Source organism: Sinocyclocheilus anshuiensis, unplaced genomic scaffold (genome assembly GCF_001515605.1).
Source record: "Sinocyclocheilus anshuiensis isolate Anshui unplaced genomic scaffold, SAMN03320099.WGS_v1.1 scaffold207, whole genome shotgun sequence".
Lineage (NCBI taxonomy): Eukaryota > Metazoa > Chordata > Actinopteri > Cypriniformes > Cyprinidae > Sinocyclocheilus > Sinocyclocheilus anshuiensis.
The window spans coordinates 3,521,849-3,540,609 of NW_015551045.1; the positions used below are offsets into that span (position 1 = coordinate 3,521,849).

At 36.6% G+C, this 18,761-nt stretch overlaps 1 protein-coding gene across 1 annotated transcript in view; it reads left to right on the top strand.

Annotated features, from left to right (window-relative positions):
• LOC107661713 (gamma-aminobutyric acid receptor subunit beta-4-like) overlaps positions 1-18,761 on the top strand; it is a 48,660-nt gene that overhangs the window by 16,474 nt on the left and 13,425 nt on the right. The window contains exons 3-4 of the mRNA XM_016451456.1: positions 8,383-8,450; positions 13,233-13,453. Coding sequence (XP_016306942.1) covers positions 8,383-8,450; positions 13,233-13,453 — 289 coding nt within the window. The remainder of the gene's footprint in view (positions 1-8,382; positions 8,451-13,232; positions 13,454-18,761) is intronic.

The window sequence follows — 18,761 nt, forward strand, 5'->3', positions numbered from 1 at the left end:
CACCGCAAAATCTCCCCTAATTGCTGACATCTCTCCCAGCTGGCATAAAGTCGCTTAATTAATAATGAATACACCTACAATGCTCCAGCTAGTTTCCCTATTAATTAACTTGACTCCTGCAAGCAGCCACACGGCTTCTCTCCCATGTGCCGACGCTTAAAAGAAAAGGAGCCTTTTTGGCGTGTGTGGGCTGAACGTGCATCAACGCTGGATGCAAAAGTAGCGCGCATTCAGCACAAAAGTGCGGCATTGTCAGAGCGGGGCGATAAATGGACAAGCACTGCACAAATGATCTCTATTCCGATGAGCAGAGCATGCCTTCTGATTTATGGGGAGAGAGCCGGTCGAACAGAAAATGCTTGAGGAGGCTGTTGCTTTCGCATCCTCTCACGCTGCAGCCCTCTTTTACTGGAGGAACGTGCTTTGTATGTGCGTGTTAGGCGGTTATGCTTGGAAGGAGAATGAAGAGGCCTATTAACAGGCACGTAACCATAGAAAGCACACTTCATTGTTCACCTACAAACCGCATGTTTTTGCAGCTATGAAGAGACAGACTGCAGGTGAAGGCGCAACACAATAACGCACATCCCCACGGGACCCTCTGCGCACCCCCGGTGATGGATGGGGAAGACTAGTCCTTGGGAGTCAGGAGGGATCTGTCAAGGACAGGATACGGCCCCGTGATCGTCTCAGATAAATACACAGTGAAAGACATGTCATTTATCGCAGGGCCTGAGATGGATGCAACTGGCTCAATGGCCAGGAAGCATGTTTGAAAACCCATTTCATTATTATACCTCAAAAGAGCCGTTGGGAACCATTGACCTTCCGGATTACGTTAGAACAACCGACTCGCTGTCGGACACTCAGAATGCTGAATGCTCATTTGCCCTTCTTTTAAGATTATCACTATTTTATATTTAGATCCAATGGTGTATAATTAATAAATAATATGCTATGTGTAAGTTAATACAGTGATGCATTTTAGATGCAATATTGCCAATATCAACTGTAAAAATAATTGCAAAATAATTCCATTGAAAATAATGAAAGTAATTCCAACAAAATCACAGCAGAACCACTGTGTCGAAGATCATCACACAGTGGTGTTTCTAACGAATCAGGTGAATCAATCATTTAATGAGCCGTGCATTAAGACACTTAAGTCACTTGTTATTTCTGAATGAATCAGCCATTTTGAATAAATGAATCACTAGACAGAACCAGTTTTAGTTTCGTATTCAAAGTATAACCGCCGCCCCCCCCCCAAATTTTGTAAAAAATATATTTGATATTATAAAACATTCATCTCAGAACGTTAAACATTTTGAGATTTCAAGATTTCAAAGTTTCAAGATCTTTAAAGTCATAGGTATTAGGCACAATGAAATTCTTATTTTGTTATCTCCTCGCGAGAAAGAGTGGGCAGAAGGGGAATAGACAATAAATTCTAAAGACAAAAAAATATAAAGACTATGCAATAAAGTACAAGACAGGAAAATGCATTGTGTACATCTAAATGCCACTTCAGATGCAGCTTTGCAGTGCAAAGGTGGATTTCGTTGATACTGATTTGATTTGATTTGTAACATACCAAGTCAATGGTATTCTATTATTGTAATTGCATTTATATTCTATTATAATATATCCTAGTGCCCTATTATTCTAACTGCATTTATTGATGACACTTCAGAATTTACATGAAAGGGGACTCATAAAAGTTTTGAAAAGTTGCCCTTAGGGAGCAAATATCGCCCCTTTATGCTTATAGGTTTGGGATTGTTTTTCAGTTTTTACTCTGGCTTCACTGAATTCTGCAAAGTGCCCTCATTTTTTGTGTTATAGAAATGGCCACCCTGCTTAACATGGACTCTTTTTTAAAATGTACCTATTTTTTTTTTTATTATTCTGTCCCCTTAATATGCAGACACAAATGTAAAGGTCGATTACCTGCAAAGTGTAACACTGTGACTCTGGGCTCTGCATATTTAAGTGTCCTGAAGTCATGGAATTATAAATGTAAGCAGTGATGAAGGCTACTTTTTGGTCACCATTAGCTTAGTTCTTAAACTGTAACCTCAAAACCAATGAACAGTTACTACACTACTATAATGACTGCATTATTCACACTGCTTATATCTTTGTATATACAGTGTGTTGTTTGAAATATATCGGGAAAAGCAAAGTATAGTCCTGAAAGTCTACTGCAGGTTGACGCAGTTCGGCTAGGTGTTTCTTCTTCTTGCTGATGTGTATTTCTGCAAATGTGCAGAGCCATATGGCTGCTTGCTGAGTTTCGTAAAACTTGCAGAACTGTACACATTTATCTCTTTGTTCTGGCCTCTTGAGTTTGCAGAGCGCTTTAATTCATCAAAGACTGTCAGCGTCACAAAGTTGTTTTGTTCACAACAGATACACAAATTACCTTTCCAAATGCCCATTTATGCTGAAGTACTATTAAGTAAAGAAAATAATTACAACTATTTTGACTATACGATTGTCACAGCCATGACTAAACATCAAGATATATAAAGTGATGACCACCATTTAAATCAATGCATGTAACACTTTCCACGAATAGAGTACAAAACAGGGACTGAAAAAAGTTAGGGTTAAGCTAAAATTATTTGAGCTGTTTTATTTCCTACTCAGTTTTTTGCTCGTTCTTACAAAAAATACTAAAAACTCATGTTTTGTGTGATTTTGTTCTACCAATAGACACTAAATTAAATGGCTATTATCAGCCTGCTGTGTTCTTTTTAGTGTAGGATACGTTGTAAATACGTTGTTAGTTGTGACTCACCACATCCAGAGACTTTTAAATGTCAATAATGTGTTAATAGCTATAAATGTCAGGTAGAGGAACATATAAGTATTCTCCTTTCATCGTCGCCCATGCGAACGCTCCATGTTTTAAACATGCGTCTGGAACATCTATTAATATATGTGTCCAACCCCTAGTGTTCCATCTCTAATGATTTAACGGAGTCGTCATATATGTTCCTCATCTGACAAAAGGACATGATGCCAACGTTTGGCCATTCATGAGAGGGGAAAATGAAGCAGATTGAATACAATTTATGAAAAGCACCGTGTCTCTCGTTGCAATGTAAGAGTGACAATGCCGCCTTGTTGCTAAGGAACCCCTCTGTTGCTAAGCAATGAGTTGCTGATTAGAATTTTGAATCGGGTGGAAGAGTGGTATTTTCTTCACCACTCTATTTCTCCATGTATGGTGCTGTGCGTGACTGCGTTGATGAAAGGCATGTGGGCCTGTCCTTACTCTAATTCACATGCAATTGCAAACATTTACCTATAAAAGGCTTGAAATGTAATAATATAGTATTTATAGGAAAATCTATCTATCTATCTATCTATCTATCTATCTACAAACACACACACACACCTATATATATATATATACACACTTCAGTCCTAAAGCACTGATATCTTTGCTTCAGATTGAAACTGAATGTTTCAACAGCAAACGCAGAAAGATGCAATAGCCCTGCAAGACCCTTTAGCATCAGTAGAGGGTGCTGTAGGGCACCTCACATAATCCTACCTATGGTAAGGGACTCCTGACCCATAGGTATGTATTTGTTTAGCACAAACGGAGACATATTTATATTATGCTCCGTTATGCCGTGAGAGCTCATCAACTTCTGAACTAATTGGGGCGATACATTCTTGGCAATCCGCTGTTATGCCGAAGACTTGCGGCTATACATCACCCAGATCGACTGCTATGAGTTTCCTTCACCCCCCACCAGTAAGCACTTTCAGCTCTCTCCTAGGGAAAGAGGTTCAACACAAACGCTAGGCATTACCGTCATCATTACCTGCAGGAGAGATACATTGCTTTGTCAGTGAAAAGCTGCTAAGGGAAAAAGCAGCGACCCACGAGAATTCAGCCCGGGACGCAGTATCCTTGGCACTTGTGTTCCGTCAGAACTGCTATTTTTGCTGTTTCTACATGGTTTTTGCTGTGTCTGGGCCTGGCTCCATGTGATCTGGCCTCGGTTTAGCAAAACAAAGGCATTGGGGGAGAAAAGCGGTCTTCTGAATGGAGATAGCTTCTCTAGAGAAGCCACCTGCCTTACATTTGTCATTTAAATATGTATACAGATGATGGTGCCATCTGCCAGTGCAGTTGGAGAGGGAAAAATTGGTGGAAACTCACTGAATTCCTGAGGTGCTGCTGGTGGTGGGGTTCAGAAAGGGGGATATACAGGTGCCACGGAGCATTAACCAAATAAATTCAAAATATCAGGGTATTTAAAAGGAGCAATGCCGCAAATAGTCCTATTGAATATTTGACAGCTTCAAGTTGAAATGATCGGCTATTTTGTGTTCTCTGTGTTTCTTTAGACAAAGCGTTGCGTTTTCATGCGTTTTCATTTAAAGATATTTTAAATGTCATTATATGCAGTCGAAATACATTCCTGATGAATGGCCTTGTTTCTTTTTATTATCAAATCAGAGGAAATATTCCCGGATCAGTACAAGTTAAGATCAGTCGACAGAATGTGTGGCATAATGTTGATTATGACAAACTGGTCTCTTGTCTCTCTTTATCCTTAAAAAAGCAAAAACATGGGTTATAGTTAAGCACTTACGATGGATGTGAATAATGCCAATTTGTAAACAATATTCAAAATAGTCACTTTTTTAGTAGTATGGCCACTTGATATAAACAGTATGCATATTAACACAATTTTAGTGTGGAAGAAAAAAACCATACTAATATTTTCTGTCAAAACCATTGTTGCAGCTTCGTTGTCTTGAGAACACAAAGCCCTAGCTCAAATAATACACTAGTTTTGACTTCTTCTTCTTCTTATTATTATTATAAATAAAATTATAAGCCTCACAGTTATGCTTCATGAAGCCATCGCATACTCCAAAATTTGGCCCCAGTGACTTTGAATGAAAGTGTCTTAACAAACATTATTCTACCAATGCTGAGCTTATCTTTTATTGAACCCAAAATCCTTTTTTTTCCCCTTCTTCTTTTTAATGACAAACAGATTTCAGACTTTTCATCCATTGGTTGAGCCAATGCTGTACATTTCATGGGAATCATATATAAATGGCTTATTTATACACTCTTAAAAATAAAGGTGCTTCAAAAGGTTCTTCAAGCGATGCCATAGAAGAACCATTTTTGGTTCCACAAAGAACCATTCAGTCAAAGGTTCTTTAAAGAACCATCTCTTTCTTACCTTTTTATAATCTGAAGAACCTTCTTTCGCCCCAAAGAACCTTTTGTGAAACAGAAAGGTTCTTCAGATGTTAAAGGTTCTTTATGGAACCATTTAGACAAAAAGGTTCTTCTATGGCATCGTGAAGCACCTTTATTTTTAAGAGTGTAGCTGCCCCTGCATATTAAACTGGGATGGGAAAAAGTATTTTAACATTAAAAAATTACATACAACATATACAGCTATAAAACACATGCAATGTAAACATTCAAATAAAATGATACAATAAGTTGTTCTAAAACCTTTGTACTTTGTACTATATTGAGCTAGCCTGTACCAAAGACATTCCTTCTTGTGTTTTGGGTTAGATTAAAGCCTCAAGCAGCTGAAATCTAAGAAGGGACAGGCAGACAATCTCAAGAAACTCCACCTACAGGAACTACATCATTCACACATAAACAGAATTTGCCTAAAAAGTAGTCCAGCCATATTTAGGCAGCTGAGTTTTAAACCCTCAACAGACTAAATGGGGTTGTGCAAATAAATGACAGCATGTCACAGATACTCTTGAACATCTTGAACCCGGAACATGCTTTTAAGCTGCGGCAGCACAAGTGTTTATAAGGAAGATGGCTAACATTTGCAGCACTTCCTAATGACCGGAGTAGTAGGAGAGTAGGCCAAAACACTCTTTCTCTCTAAGAGCCTCAGACTCAGGTAAGTGGTTTTATTTAGAGCCGCGGCTTGGAAGCCGAGGGAGAGCGTTCTCCAATGTTCCTTCATTTCATGGAAGCCCGGGTCAAAAATATGTAGCGGCAGGAGCGTGCGGAAGATTTCAGGCTTCGCTGTTTACAACTAGCCAATGAATGTACTTTGACATCTCCTGGGAAAATTCTTGCTGGTTGCCTTCACAAAGCGCACAGGAAAATAGCTCAATTTTTTCCTTTGGTCCGCAAGTGCCGTTTCTCTCTCTCTTTCTCTCCCACTTCTGATTTTATGAGGTGGGCTGAGAGAGTAACGGAACTGCGGGCATTTAAGAGTGAGGCGGGATGCCATGCAAACATGTCAGCAGTGAAAAGATGGGGGTGAAAAGTACCACTGCACAAAGAAGATGGAGAGGATACACGGAGAGATGGAAGACTGCACTCTCAGTCAAGTGCTCAGTTAGTAAATATTTCAAAACTGCAGTCAAAAGAACTATGTTTTTTTTTTTTCTTCAGTGGGTCTGGATGACATCTTAGAGACATTTTTAAGACAGCACAGAAGATGGATGACAAGCAAAGGAAATCTCAGAAAACATACAGTAAAAAAAATAAAAATTAAAAACTTTAAGGAAAGGTAAAATGTACAAAAATGTATATATTAGCAGAATTTAAATCATATTTAATAGGGGAATAAACTTTTTTTATTTTATTTTTTGTACACTGAATCAACTGATTCATTGAAAGAACCTCAAAAGACTGATTCCTTTATGAATCTATCATATATGAATATATCAAGAAGAACATTTGGATGTTCTTAGTATTATTGTGTATGATTCATTGGTGCATGTTAGTCCAAATATTTGATTGATGGATTGATTGATTGGTTGGTTGGTTGGTTGGTTGGTTGGTTGGCTGCTTGGTTGATTGATTGATTGATTGATTGATTGATTGATTGATTGATTGATTGATTGGCTGCTTGGTTGATTGATTGGTTGGTTGGTTGGCTGCTTGGTTGATTGATTGGTTGGTTGGTTTGCTGGCTGATTGATTGATTGATTGATTGATTGATTGGCTGGTTGATTGATTGATTGATTGATTGATTGATTGATTGATTGATTGGTTAGTTGGTTGGCTGGCTGCTTGGTTGATTGATTGATTGGTTGGTTGGTTGGTTGGTTGCTTGCTTGCTTGCTTGCTTGCTTGGTTGATTGATTTAATTTTTTTTTACTTTGTAGTCTTAAAAATTGAATAAATTTATCCGTCTCTGACATGATTTTTCTTTTTTCCTGATGTTGCTTTGGCCATCTGGATTTAGGACAGTGTTAACCGATAGCCCATTCTCTTATCTTGGTTATCGTGGCACTCATGGGTAAACAAACAAACAAACAAACAAATAAATAAATAAATACATACATACATACTCACACGCATGGATTCTTCAAAAGAAACTCCACCATGTTAAACACACCTCTGAATTGTTAATGTTTGTCTCTGAAAATCTCTGCTATCACAGAGATTTTTGTCGTACCTAACCAGTGGTTTTGTTGACTGACGATGGCAAAAGGTTTCAGCATTAAAAAATAAGGCTCATTTTAATATTCATATTGTTCTGGTTGTAAATGTTTCCCAAGCAGCACACAAGTGGAGTGCTTTGACTAACCCCTCACCACCAAGGCAAATGCCATATTTAGTAAATTAGTCATGCAGAGTATTTTAAGGAGATGTATTTTTGAGTAAAGGTTTAAAACTTAAAACCTCAGATTGATGTGCATATGTTTAGTAAACAATTCCCAATTTATAAATGAACCTATTAAAGGAAGGCATATTATTTGAGGTAAATGCTTTGGCTAAATAATGAATGGCATGAGTAATTCTGGCCCATTGTCATGCATTTTTTCTTTGTAGCTATGTGGTCTATGCTTTATTACATTTTTCTGTAGCCTTTTGTAACACATGCGTTCTCACTTGCACCCACATACAGAAAAGGCAAACTGCCAATGTTTACAAGGTTGTTTGTCTCATAATAGTCTCAGTCTCAGACCGCACACCCACAGTCTGTTCACTGACCGTCTGATGCATATTGCACACAAAACTGGAAAGCTTTTTTTTTTTTAAGCTTTTTTGGCAAGCTATATTCTGATTGGTGAGCTTTACACAATTTCCAGGAGTAAGAGCTCAGAATAAAGAATATCTGGAAACAAAGTTGTGTTTACAAGGTTCTGGGTTGACACAATGAGAACAGAATTAAATAATCACTGGAAAGTTTACCACTTTAGTGTCTTTTGGAAGCACTTAGTACCAAGTGAAATAGATATCCACAAGCTGATGTGTATTTGGCTTTCTGTGAAAAGGTCTCCACTTTTATGTTTAGATTCTTGTTTTGCTCCTCATTACACTTTTTATGATGTTGCCACAATGCATTAATGTTGTAATTGCCTAAACTTTTCTCTCTCTTTGTTTTTTCTTTTCTTTAGGTCCTCCAGTCATTGTGGGAATGAGTATAAATATTGCCAGTATTGACTCCATTTCAGAAGTCAACATGGTTAGTAAAATGAATTTGGCATTATTCATTACTGTTGTTGCTGATTGTTGTTAGACTATCATAAAGATGAACCTCATGAATAGCTCGGTAAAATGTTAATTAGGCCTATATGTTGATATATCACAAAATATATCAATATTAATTATTGTGGCTGATGCACTTATAAAAAGTGTCTTTACAAGTCAATATATTATTTGATATAATGTGTTTAATTATTGTTTTACAGTGTAAGAAAAACAACTAATGTCCTTACAGAAAATTGCAGGAAATCTACAAACATTTCCTTCAACTTTAAAACTACACAATGTAATGTGCAATTCAAAATATGTGCACAACACCTGTATAGAAGAAAAAAAAAACGTCCCAGTGTACTGTGTACTATTAACACAGTACACTGGGATGTATTTTTGCAGACTTTCTTTGAGTACAAGTTTGGCATTTACTGAATAATTTAGCTATGTTTCTTTGGAAACATGCAGTATGTTTAAAGGCTGTTCAATTGAGTGTTATGTAAGAAAACGATCAGTATGCATGATTATGTATAACTGCGGTCATGACCAATTATGTAGCATCAGTAGACCTTTTGGCTCTGGACCATCACCTCAAGTTAAACACCACCCTGGAGCCCTTAAAAAGCAGTTTACTTAAAGAGCGGTCATCTAAATTTCTGCTGACAACTCCCTATACATACTTACCGTGGAGACCCCATGCAGACTTACTGCATTCATCATTTCTTCATGCAGAGTCAGGGACTTTGGTTTTATTAGTGCCTCGGCTTCAATGACTGTAGCCTGAATCCATAAAGCACCCCAGAGAGGAAGTGCTGCACCTGAATCAGTTTTCCTCAGGTTACTGTCGAATAATAATGGTTTGACAGCAGGAAATATGATCCTAGATTAGATTTCTTATTGGGAAATTTTTTGAGAACACCAGAAAAATAAAGTTGCTTCCACATTAGTTTGACTGCTTGGTCCTAACTAGAGCACTTTCCCCTGCAGATCTCTTTTTACACTGTTTTTTGGGTCTGAAAATTATACGATTTAATGCACTTTTTTTTATTAATTTTTTTTTTTATTGGTCTAATCAAAAATTAAATTCCGATTCATTAAAACCTGTTTTTGATGAGTTTTGGAAAAATAAAATAAAAAAACCCCTCCCGAATTAAATTAAATTTAAATTACATTTAATTTAATTTAATTTAATTTAAGACTTGCCACCAATTATTTATACAGTTTGAGAAAAGACTGGAGACAGCATCAATGAGGAAATTCACTATACAGTATGCTGTATATAAAGTGTGACTGGAAACATGGAAAGATGTAAATTACACATTATACATAGCATTTTGCTTCTGTGATTTAAAAATGATTAGGAGGGAAATCAGAGGTCATGTCAACCTGTCAAGTGGGCTTGGGTGCGATTCGCTACCTTAAGACCCTCTGTGTCAGTTAGATGGCTGAACTTATGGCACTTGTGGGGACTTCAGTTCCCAGAGGCCCCTAAAGCATGCCGTGTCCTCATCATCAGAGAGGGCCCTTCGACAGTCTTCGCAGGCAGCAGTCTTCACCTGACTAAAATAAACCCAGCCGAGCAGATGTGTGAACAGAAGACACTGTGCTCAGAATACATTAGCTCCTCATTTTCAGGAAACAATTTTTTTTTTCTTCACAGAAAAATGCATAACTAAACGCTTCTTTCAAAGAGGTACTTTGAAGATTATATATGGGGCAAGTTCATTTTACAGCTCTGACATTTCTCACTGTCCAGTTTTGCCTCTGAGAAAAAGGTTGATGAGGCAGTCAAAATGGAGTAGAAAATTGGCTACTGATTAAATATATGCTTCGTTTAAGTGTTCCAAGGAAGTTCCTAGAAGTCGTAATTACACTGTGATGTGTGTTAGAGTGATTTTGGGCAGAACTAACTAGGCAATATATATATGCATTTCACTTCAGACAGGTAGCTTTTTTTTTTGCGAAAGTACACCAAAATTAATTTTTAAAAGATGTTGTGACATTGCTGATTGGCCCAAACTATTCACTAGCGGCAGGCCAGAACTGTGACATTAAAGGTTAACTGCAAAGAAATATACAGCCATAGTCCATTGCAAACTTGTAAGTCTTCCAAAAATAGTGAAGTATTTAAAATGCATTCAAACTATATTGTACATACCCTAATTTGGAAGTTTGTCAGCTCAATGAAAATCTACACTGGTAATGAGAATATTACGGTAGCATTCGTGTGCACTCATTTCGCAAATACAGTCACTCTGACATGAACTGAACGTAGCAGGGACATCTAGTGTAGTATTTCCTAACCCAAAGTAGAAAATAGTTTATGTTCTTAATCTGACTAATTTCTGTGAGTATCACTGCTGTAGAATGAATTGTTGTAAACCCTTCATCAGGTTTAGACAGTGTTTATGCTGCAAGCCGTCTCCTTCATGTGATGCTTGCATTAAACTGCAGGTGTGTTAATCAGCTCTGGTCGCAGCATTATCAAACTCCAAGTGAAATTCAATTAGATTAAACTTTGCATGAAATCGCTCCGGGACATTGAAGGGACAGCACACTAGCTTCACAAAGGCTTTAAGAATGTACAGACATAACGGTCTAAAAAGTGGTTTCTGGTTAAATTATGATTATGAACATTTTGTGATTATTTATCAGTAATTACAAAATTAGACATACTCCCCCGGTTTCACAGACAAGGCTTAAGCCTATAGTCCTAGACTAAAATGTAAGTCTGAGCTGTTTCAAATGAAAGAAACTTGCTTTGACTGATCTTAAAATATATCAGTGCCTTTGTTTTGTCTCAAGATGCACACCAGTAATGTTTTTTTTCTAAGGCACATTTATAAAAATGACTTAAATGTCCTAATTGAACTATGGCCTAATCCTGGTTTAGGCTAAGCCCTGTCCGTGAAACCGGGCCACTGAGTCCTAATTTGGGCTAAATATAAATTTTTCAAAATTCTGTTTAATTTTGACTGTTAATTAATGTTAATTCCTATAAAATTGTAAAAAGTTGTTTATTTAGACCAGAATTTTATTAAAAAACGTTTTTTTTTTCCCGCAAATACAAAATAAGCATTTCAGCCTTCCTTGGTGTGTGTCAAACTGTATAAACCACAACTGGTTTGTTCCTTATAGTGTAAATTACCTTCTAGTCACACGTGAATCAAATAAACACAGTTATATAAACTGGTATTCATGATGTTTTGTACAGTATGTCCTCGTCTGTGAGTAGTAATTAATAATTGTGATAACATTGTGGATTGTGGCTCGGCTTCTTTGTTGCATGCAGTTCTATGGATCATGACAACACCTTACAGTTTTATAAAATTGCAAAGCTTATTAGAAATTAATGTAGTATTCTTCATATTTAGTTTGGCCTTCTGTGGTTGACTGTCATCATTTTTTGATAATTTGTTAAAAATTAAACAAAAAATACTAGTTTCAGGAACTATTTTGTAAGGTTTAACGAAGCCATTAAAAAGACACAGAGATGATGCCATGTTTTCTTCCAACTGCAATCCCTCCATTTATGGCCACTGAAGAATTTTTCCATAATTTCCATACAGTTTCAGTCAGAAGATTTGATTTGAATTTGTTTGAAGTATTCACTCAAGTCTTCAAAACAAGTGTGTCTCTTTGATTTATCCATCATGAAGATACTGCTGGAATGTCTTTGTACTGTGGTGTTTTGAAGATACTGTACCACAAATTCTTCTGTCGGATGTTTTGTTTGACTTCCCTTTCCGCGGACATTAAAAAAAATGTAGAGAAAGGTGCTGTGCTACATAAGAGAGGCAAAGAGCTGGGAGAAAAAAAAAAAGAAAACTGATGAAAGTATGGTGACAGATCTTTTCTTCCATTTTGTGCCATACATCCGAGTGTAATGGATCATAGACAAAAAAAAAAAAGCATGCATTTAGAAAAGAGATTGGGTGAACTTCCATTTCATGCTAACTTTAGATACATCTGTAATTTCTTAATTACCTGTATTGTCTTTGAAATTTGTACTGTCGGATGTACTGACAAGCAATTATAGTAAACTGAAATTTAAAGCTTGTATTTGGTTATGATGTCATCAATTGTACAGAAAATATGAAATTGGCTGAAATCTACAGTTTGTAAACAAGGTCCTTGCTGAGTGAATCAAGCACTTTAAGGACCATTTCCTTAAATCATGCAGCACAATTAAATGTAGGCTTATTACATTAGACTCGTGTCTATACGGAATGTATTATCATTAAAATGCATTTCACAGTTAGCGTTGAAGCAGCGCTGAGACATATCAGTGGATCTTAAGAGTGTCCTTAGCCAATCCTGTTTGCCCTACATCCAAAAGTCACTGCTCAGATGGACCTAATCCCATCAAAACAGTATATTTGTCTGCTTATTCAATCAATATCAATGTCGGTACACATCTTAATCCATTTTATAATGTTTTCATTACCTTCTCTATAATGAGTTTGTCCTCCTGCATGTTCCAATTCTGTCAAACCAGAGCAAATACACATAAGACTTGATTTATTTATTTATTTATTTTTTCATTTGAAACATAATACTCGATTAAGGGTGATGATATGAAATAAAAATGTATATTATTGTGTAAAATATATTTACTAGATTACATTGCAGTTGCAATCAAATCTGTTTGCATATCAAGTATTACTTTTGCCAACTGATGTTATATGCCATTGGAAATAACTGTACAAAATAAAAACTTTTATCACACCTCAACTCTCAACCTCAATCTGATTTTCTGTGCTCTTTGCAGGACTATACCATCACCATGTATTTCCAACAAAGCTGGAGGGACAAACGGTTGGCCTATGCTGAGATGGCTTTGAACCTCACTTTGGACAACCGTGTGGCTGATCAGTTATGGCTCCCCGATACCTACTTCCTGAATGACAAGAAGTCTTTCCTGCACGGTGTGACGGTGAAGAACCGAATGATTCGGCTCCATCCAGATGGCACTGTTCTTTACGGACTGAGGTAAATGCCATTGCTGTTGTAACATCGTTAGCTATGTTTCCATCCACCTATTTTTATGCACATTTTGGATTATCGCATACAAAAACGCTGGATGGAAATGCCAAGATGCGCATAAATTCGAAAAATGTGCATAAAAAACTTATGCGCACGACTGAGTAGGATAAACTTTTTATCCGATAAGAAAAGATGTGCATAAACTACGATGGAAACACATTTACCGAATAAATTCCACCATGCGCATTGAAAAAGTCATGTGACTTTGCGCTATGAGACGGGATAAATTGACTAACCAGCGGACCGATCTCGTTCACAGCATCTACTGTATATGTTGTTTTGGTCATTCTGAAATGCCTGAGGAAAGTCTGTCATCAAAGTATTTCTGTATAATTACTGTCTTACACGACTGCATTCCCAAACAGCAGGCATCCACCTCTAAAAGCAATGACCACATTTATTGTGTTACGTCTGCTCTCTCTGAAGCGCAAGCAATTTGTTGCATATGAAAATTATTATATTCAGTGGCTTCTCCTAGTTTTCTTAGAGATATTTAGTGCCAGTTTATCAGGAAGTGACGACGTTGGATGGAAACGGTGCTTTATTCGCAAATGCTTTATGCGATATTCCAGTTTTGCGCATATGTTAAATTCACATCTTTGGATGGAAACATAGCTATTGTCTTTAAGTCCGCATGAAATCGAAACTGACCCTATTTACTTTGTTAGTGCACATTACTAGTCTTGTGGTGAACAATTAATCCACAGAAAAAAAGCGTTTGTCTTCGTAATCTTTAGTCAAAATCTGAAAATTTGCTTTCCCTCAGAAATGCTGTTCCTTCAAATTGACGTCGTCAAGTGTCAGTCTGCAGTGAGCTAGAGATGTCGAGAATGTGCGCTGAAATCTAGCCCCTCACTCTATTTTTCGTAATATTCTAAAACGCCACAATTTGGTCGCAACTTCCAGTCGACACAGACTTTAAGATGATTTTAATAAACTGAAAAAATACAATTATGAATAGGATTCACTCACTCAGTCCAAGCTTACTGTTTGTATCTAGCCTGCAACCATTTTATTTATCATTCTTGAATTAATTGTTTGTATCAGTATCAACGTTTTTTTGTTTAACTTTAATTATTGGTAAAACTTCATGTCACACTTGCTAGCACAAGGTTATCTATGGGAAAGCTTCTATTTGGGGTGTGTGAAAGATATGTTAATGGTTCACAACACTGACAAACCGTGTTGAAAATGAAGGTGCTAATGATATTGGGTGGAAAGTGTGATCACATGAAGATGATTTGCCATTTTTGAGTTCAACTCTGCTTCGAACTTCCTTGTTTGAACTGTCCGTCTCCTTTTGGACAAACTTCTACATCAAGGTGGTTCTTATTCTCCAAAAATATAGTATTGCATATAGCAAATTACTTTTCCTTTAGCCAGTTGAGTTGATTTGCCTGATCTGCTAAGGATACTCGCATGGTGAGTTAATGAGCGAGAAATCAGAATTGCTGCAGTTTCCAGTTGAAATTAACACTAGAGACGGTAAAACTCCAAAAACTTTGATTCATTTTTACACAAAGTATGATTTACAGAGCCAGAGTTTTGATTAAGAAAGCCTAATTTTCGCACAATTCCTTGCACAATATCATCTTTTGACTTCAAAACAAATTTAACATGCTGCGAGATTTGAAAACTGATATTTTTGAACGTTATCGTCACATATACAGAAACATACTGTATGTATGGGTTTTCCAAAACTGCAAGTTTGTTCGGTATTGCTCACACGAGGTGAAGCGCTCTGGTACTTATCCTGTGAAACTACAATCTGACAAAACAGCTCAAACCCATGTATAAGGAAGTTAAAATAGCATGGTTGCATCAGTGAATGCATTTTTATATCACTTTTGCTTTCATTAACACTATTGTGTAGGTTAAGGGTTGGGTTTGGTGTAGGGGGGTTGTTATTTTCCAACACAATAAAGCATTAACCATTTAGAAACACTCGCCGGATATTCAAATTCTGAACCGCTGCAATACGTACCTGAAGCAACCTAATAAAAAATGCTGCAATACGTGCCTGAACCAAAACACAATAAAAATGTGGCCACAGTCACAAACTGAATGCACGTTTTAGCACCACTCACTAGACATTAACTTTGAAGCTGCTGTGAAACGCTCAGTAAGGTACGTAATATCAGTGTTGCAGAAACGTCGCCACAAGAACGTATTTCCAATGAGCCTGGGTTGTATCAGGACCCTGCTAATTCAACACTTTACAGTAGGACTGTCATTATATAGGATAACAATATAGGCCACACTGTGCCACATCCAGTGTAGACAGCAATACTGATTATAATGGGTTCTGTTGGCTTTTGATTCATCGTATCATGCTGCTCATATTCAGTTTAGACAAGGTGTAATAATGTAAAATTTGGTAAAATTCGTATACCAGCTTAATATAAAGAACTAACAGTTAACCATTAGAACCCACCTCTAAATGGTTCCACATAAGATGGAACATCTAAGAACTGTTGTCTCAAATGTCATCCTTCTTTGGACAAACAGAGGCACAAGAATAAAAGCAAACCACTCTCCCTCCTCACTCTGCTATGCATTAACCCAGAACCACACCAGCAAGGCAGAGAGTTCACTCTGGGGGCCCCATTCAATCAAACTATCAATAATGAAAGATGACAAACTGTTTCCTCTTCCAAGAGGCTCTGGCACAGGTGGAATCGAGGAATCGTAGCAAGGCCATAGGTTGGTTGCTTTTTTCCCCCTGAGGGTCTCTCAAACCTGCACCACTGTAGAGAATTTAAATGTAAGGGGAACTAAAGCTTGGATGTTTGCAGTATCGATACGTCCACTCTTAATAACGTCTTAAGATGGGTCTTTGCTGGCTCTAAATTATTTATGAGTCAGGACTGTTGTTAATGTTTAATTATCATATCATGCCCTGCTGTGTCTAAAAAGGGATTTCGAATTAATGTGCCTTAGTCAGCTTTAGTACAGCTACAGTACGTATGCAAAGCATCCTCCATATGACCCACAAATGCACAGATTTATAAATATGCAGTGGTTTGTGCTTTATGGGGATTTGGAGGAGAAAGCTAATGCTCATATTGAAGGGTTTTAAGCAAGCAAAGTATTTTAAAGATCGTTTACACTGAGCATCTAAGTTAACTGACTGTTTACTCCACATTTCCAAGAAAGCATGACAAGCAGCTGTTATTGCATAAAGTATGTTATATAAAAAAAATTAATTGTTTTTACCGATGTTGTTTGCTCCTTAGCCATGTTAATTATAGGACGCTCACAGTGAAATGCACAGACGGCAGTGTGATAGCTACATTAATATGTTACACCCATGCTTCGTTACCTAATTTAACTCCACCGTCATGTGTATGCCGTTTGCTGTTGCCATGTTCACTGTTATTGTCTGTCGAGGTTATATATAACACTACAAGAAATGAGAGTTTTATTTTATACATTTATTCCAGTATCAATTACTAATAACTTGCTTTAAGGTAATGTAATGCAAATAATTCAAATTTTAAAGTAATGCACTATGACAACTTCTGGATTACCTCAAGATCATATATGCTAAATCTAAAATAATAATAATAATAATAATAATAATAATAATAATAATAATAATAATAATAATAATAATATTTTTAAATGTCACACATGTTATGCAGTGAAAGCAAGAACATATATTTGTGTTTTTAATAAATGTTTTAAATTTTTTAATTCCTTTCCTGTATGTTTGCTGCTCAAATTCTATAATTCTATTTAAATGAAATGTTCACAACAGAATACAGTTACCTTTTTGTATTCTGATTACATAACGGCAGGGTTCAAAATATACTTTTTGTCAATTAAATTTAGAAAACCAACCATATTCTATATCATTTCTATTCTAAAATATACAGTGCAGTATTTTTGCTTCCTTATCACAATGGGATTCTTTATCTGTTTGTCTTGCATATAAGTGACAGACAGAGCAGGTCATTTGTTACTCGCTACATCATAGACGAGATGAGTCAGTCTCCATCTTTCAGCGAAATGACAGCTGTCACAAAAATGCGTAGAGGCATCATGATTTTGCTCCTATTATATTTATTTTGGAGGCTTAACACAAATTTCACATATGTGTTGCCACATTGTGTTCTGAGGAAAGACTTCTAGATGCAATGTGACAAGATTATAGTGAATTTGAAAAAAAATCAATCACAAATCATAGCCAATAAGAAGAGCATCTGGGTGGGCCCTCTCTACAAGCGCACTGCTGTCTTGCACTTGCAATGAAATGGATAAGTACATAATCAAATTATTTAAAAATATATGCAAAATACTAATGCAATCTTTGTCATGGAATGCACTTGTTTCCTTACACAGTGTTCCCAGTGTAAATATGGTTATGCAGAATATGTGCTTTTTAAGTACTAATAAACAGCCAATATGTTAATAATATGCATGCTAATAAGCTAATAGTTAATAGTGAGAATTGTTCCCTTTACTAAAGTGTTACTAAAATATTTTACAAAACCGAAAAACGGTACATGAGCTTTCAGCTGCAACGCCACATCCAAAACTAGAATCCCCTGTTACTCATCGCGTTTCACTGTCATGGATGGTTAGAGCAAAAACTCTGATTAACATTGAAAATAACTTTTTATCACATGCTTTGGTGCATCTGGTTAGGACATGGTGTTAATCTGAATTCCTTGCAGCTTTGAAGAATGCCACATTGTCACTTTATAGACTACGGTCTCGAATGATCGTTTTTGTCCATCACAATACTCCATACATCAGAGCTGTTCACTAAAGTACACACGTCTGTCAGCATCAGATTTGACCAGCTAGAAGTTCCCTGGAGAGACTGAGTCAGCACTGAGTATGTGAATCCAATAATCCCAAACCCAGCATGAATCCAGACTAGAGGAATGTGGACAGGGATAAGAGAATGAGGTCAGAGGAGAATAATACTGTCGTTATCAATGATTAAATATGATATGGATATTCTGCATACGAGGAATGAATATAAATGCAACTATAAATTTGCCCCAAAATGATTTGTAACGCTAAGAGAAATTAAGACTATTCACACATCTCATCTGCACAAACGAAAGAAAAAATGCAGAAACAATTCTCAAAAATAGCTAGTAAATTTCACAGACAATTACAAAGAAGCGGCAAGTAACACACTGAATGCATTAAATTTTGAAGTAGAAATTGTATTCTCTTGTAACTCCAAACTAATTTACTATTATTATCATTCATCCATTCATTCATTTATTTATTTTAT